Source organism: Cyprinodon variegatus, unplaced genomic scaffold (genome assembly GCF_000732505.1).
Source record: "Cyprinodon variegatus isolate N-32 unplaced genomic scaffold, C_variegatus-1.0 Scaffold1014, whole genome shotgun sequence".
Lineage (NCBI taxonomy): Eukaryota > Metazoa > Chordata > Actinopteri > Cyprinodontiformes > Cyprinodontidae > Cyprinodon > Cyprinodon variegatus.
The window spans coordinates 249,232-251,913 of NW_015151467.1; the positions used below are offsets into that span (position 1 = coordinate 249,232).

Consider the following 2,682-nt stretch of genomic DNA (forward strand, 5'->3'; position numbering starts at 1 on the left):
AACACATTGGTGGAAAATGATGGAATTAGGCAACTTTTTACATGCCTGAGAGGTCCCTGGTGATGCTATTTCATTAATGGAAGAGCAGAAGGTGATTAAAACAAGAGAGCTAGTTTAGTCTCTAGACATGGCTACGGCTTGATGCTAACATGTTTGTTAGCTGTCAGTCTCTAAAACAGACATGGCTACGGCTTGATGCTAACATGTTTGTTAGCTGTCAGAATTCATTCAGAATTCTGAGATGAAAGTCATAATTCTGGCTTTTTCTCATATTATACTGAAATAAAATAAAAAAAAATCTGATTTTTTTTTTCCAGTTGCCCTAATCCTCTTCCGTATGATTAGCACTGAAGACAGCTGTAATATTTTGTCCTACATCAATGATCAATTGTATAAAATGACATAAACAAATATTGGAAAGCCTGTAGTGATAATCATGTCTGTCCAACCTTAGCTCCTATACAGCCTAATGATTGCTGAAGAGGTAGCATCAAAAAGTGGAGCATGTTGTTTGGGGGTGAAGTATTAAAATATTTTAAGTAAGACCTCAAATGCACATTACCAGGAAAGGCTGTTTCTCTACCCACTTGCAGAAATGTGATTTGGTTTTATGTATGTTGTGATTATTCCATATTATTTATTTGTGGGGTTCAAAGTTGTTTATAAATTCACTAATCAATAATAAGACTTGTTGGTGAAATCTAAGGTTTTGTTTAGGTTTACCAAATTTAGAAAACGCTAAGGAATTCAGTTTCATATTAACCTGGATTCTACTCACCTCTCTGCTGTCTAAAAACAACCTTCACACAATGTATGTAAACCAGAGGGATCCAAAGAAGTGTGTAACACCTGCACTGATCAGCTGGAGTTACATTAGTCGGGGATGCACTGAGGTACCTTCGCTCACTTTCAGTCCATCTGACAGATATGTTATTGGATCTTGCAGGAGGATGGTTACGATGAAGAAAACGATGGGAAAGTTCAGGAGGACTGTTTGCAGAAATTCTCCAGCAGGGATTACATCATGGAGCCTGCCATATTCAACACTCTGAAAAGGTAAAGCGTGAATTTAACCTTCAGATTGCTTCCAGGTGGACACCTGACTCTGATTATCACCATACAACCTTTTTATTTACCAATACTGATATTGTTGTCTGTCCTCAGACCGACAGTCGGCCCATAATATATTCATCTTTGTATCCACAACCACCTCTCCTATTCCTGTACTGTCTAACAGGGCAAAAAACATTTTTATATATTTCATGGTTTTTACAAATATTTAAAATGACCAGAAGGGGGCGTAGTTTGTCTGTCATAACATTAAATAGACAAAAGACGGTGCTGCTTGCTCTGTCACCATCATATCAACTTGTAAATAAATCTAATAAAAAAGAAAGTTTATGCTTGAATCCCCAATTCTCCAAAGAGGAGAGGGTTGAAACTCTTCCACGATGATGTAAAGACTCCTAATCAGAGGCTCTATGGCTCCTGTTTCCCACAACCAGTTTTAAGATTAATTCCAGTAATTTACTGCGACCACATTTCTGGGTTAGAGAACAAGAATAAGCAGCTTTCACACATGTAAAGTCACGTTAATTACTGTATTAGCTCTTTTCACACTTAACCAAACAACAGTGGATTGGATTTTCCTGATATCACCTGCAGGTGGCAGTAAAGAGACCGCTAATGGTTTAACAGATTGGAAGAAGAGGAATTTCAGCCAGAAATTATGGCTGTTTCTCACTTCACGAGAACGCTCAAGAACGCATATTGTGAAACAGCCTATGTTAAACAGCATCGTGTCATATTGTGTCAGGCTGGTTCGGATAATTTTCCTGTAATAAACTAAATCATGGTTTTGTAAATGATTAAAAAAACTAAAAACATAAGATCTTAAGGGAGGAAATGCTCTAACAGGAGGGAACAGCTACTCAGTTGTTTGAACAACTTTCATTGCAGATATTTCCAGGCTGGCGGCTCTCCAGAACACGTCATCCAGCTTCTCTCTGAAAACTACTCTGCTGTTGCACAGACTGTTAATCTGTTGGCGGAGTGGCTCATTCAGATGGGTGGGTAACAATTATAAAACAAGCATCGAAACAACCACAAACAGGCTTAAATTAGAAAGCAACCGGACTGTTGCTCAGGTTTTTTTTTTAAAGACGTTTTGACACCTATCCTTGAGTCTTTAGCCCCACTTACACTACCCTCTAGAAACTGATCCGTGCCAAGTTTGGATCAGTTAATTTTTCCTCACCTCCTAGTGGCGGTCTACAGTACTACTGCTCTCTAAAGGGAAATAAGCTAAACAAATGGCGGCGCCCGTAACATCCAGGAAGTTTGCGGAGAGTTGGGTGAAAAAGGCAGAGGATGAATTTACTTGACAGACTCGGCTTTTGGGAAGTGGATACGACAAATGATAGTCTAACCAGGGCTTAGAGACGCAGGAAACAAGACAGACGGTGAGGTTCATCACGCTGCTAAGCAGAGTCATCACTGGAAATCATGTGGCACAGTAGGAAAGCTAGCAATGTTATGAATATCTGCAATTTCATGATTACAGAGGTTGACTTTAAGGAGATGACGCGGTCTGCTAATGCACTCTTTGTTATCTGAGAAATGAGTCGGACTGAACCACGCCGAGCCCTACTGATGAACTATTTATTTATTTAATCAGGACAT

The 2,682-nt window shown here is 39.2% G+C and overlaps 1 protein-coding gene across 1 annotated transcript in view; it reads left to right on the plus strand.

Moving 5' to 3' along the window:
* Nucleotides 1-2,682, plus strand: part of nelfcd (negative elongation factor complex member C/D) — a 12,919-nt gene that overhangs the window by 4,276 nt on the left and 5,961 nt on the right. The window contains exons 2-3 of the mRNA XM_015399452.1: nucleotides 926-1,056; nucleotides 1,960-2,069. Of these exons, the coding sequence (XP_015254938.1) occupies nucleotides 926-1,056; nucleotides 1,960-2,069 (241 nt within the window). The remainder of the gene's footprint in view (nucleotides 1-925; nucleotides 1,057-1,959; nucleotides 2,070-2,682) is intronic.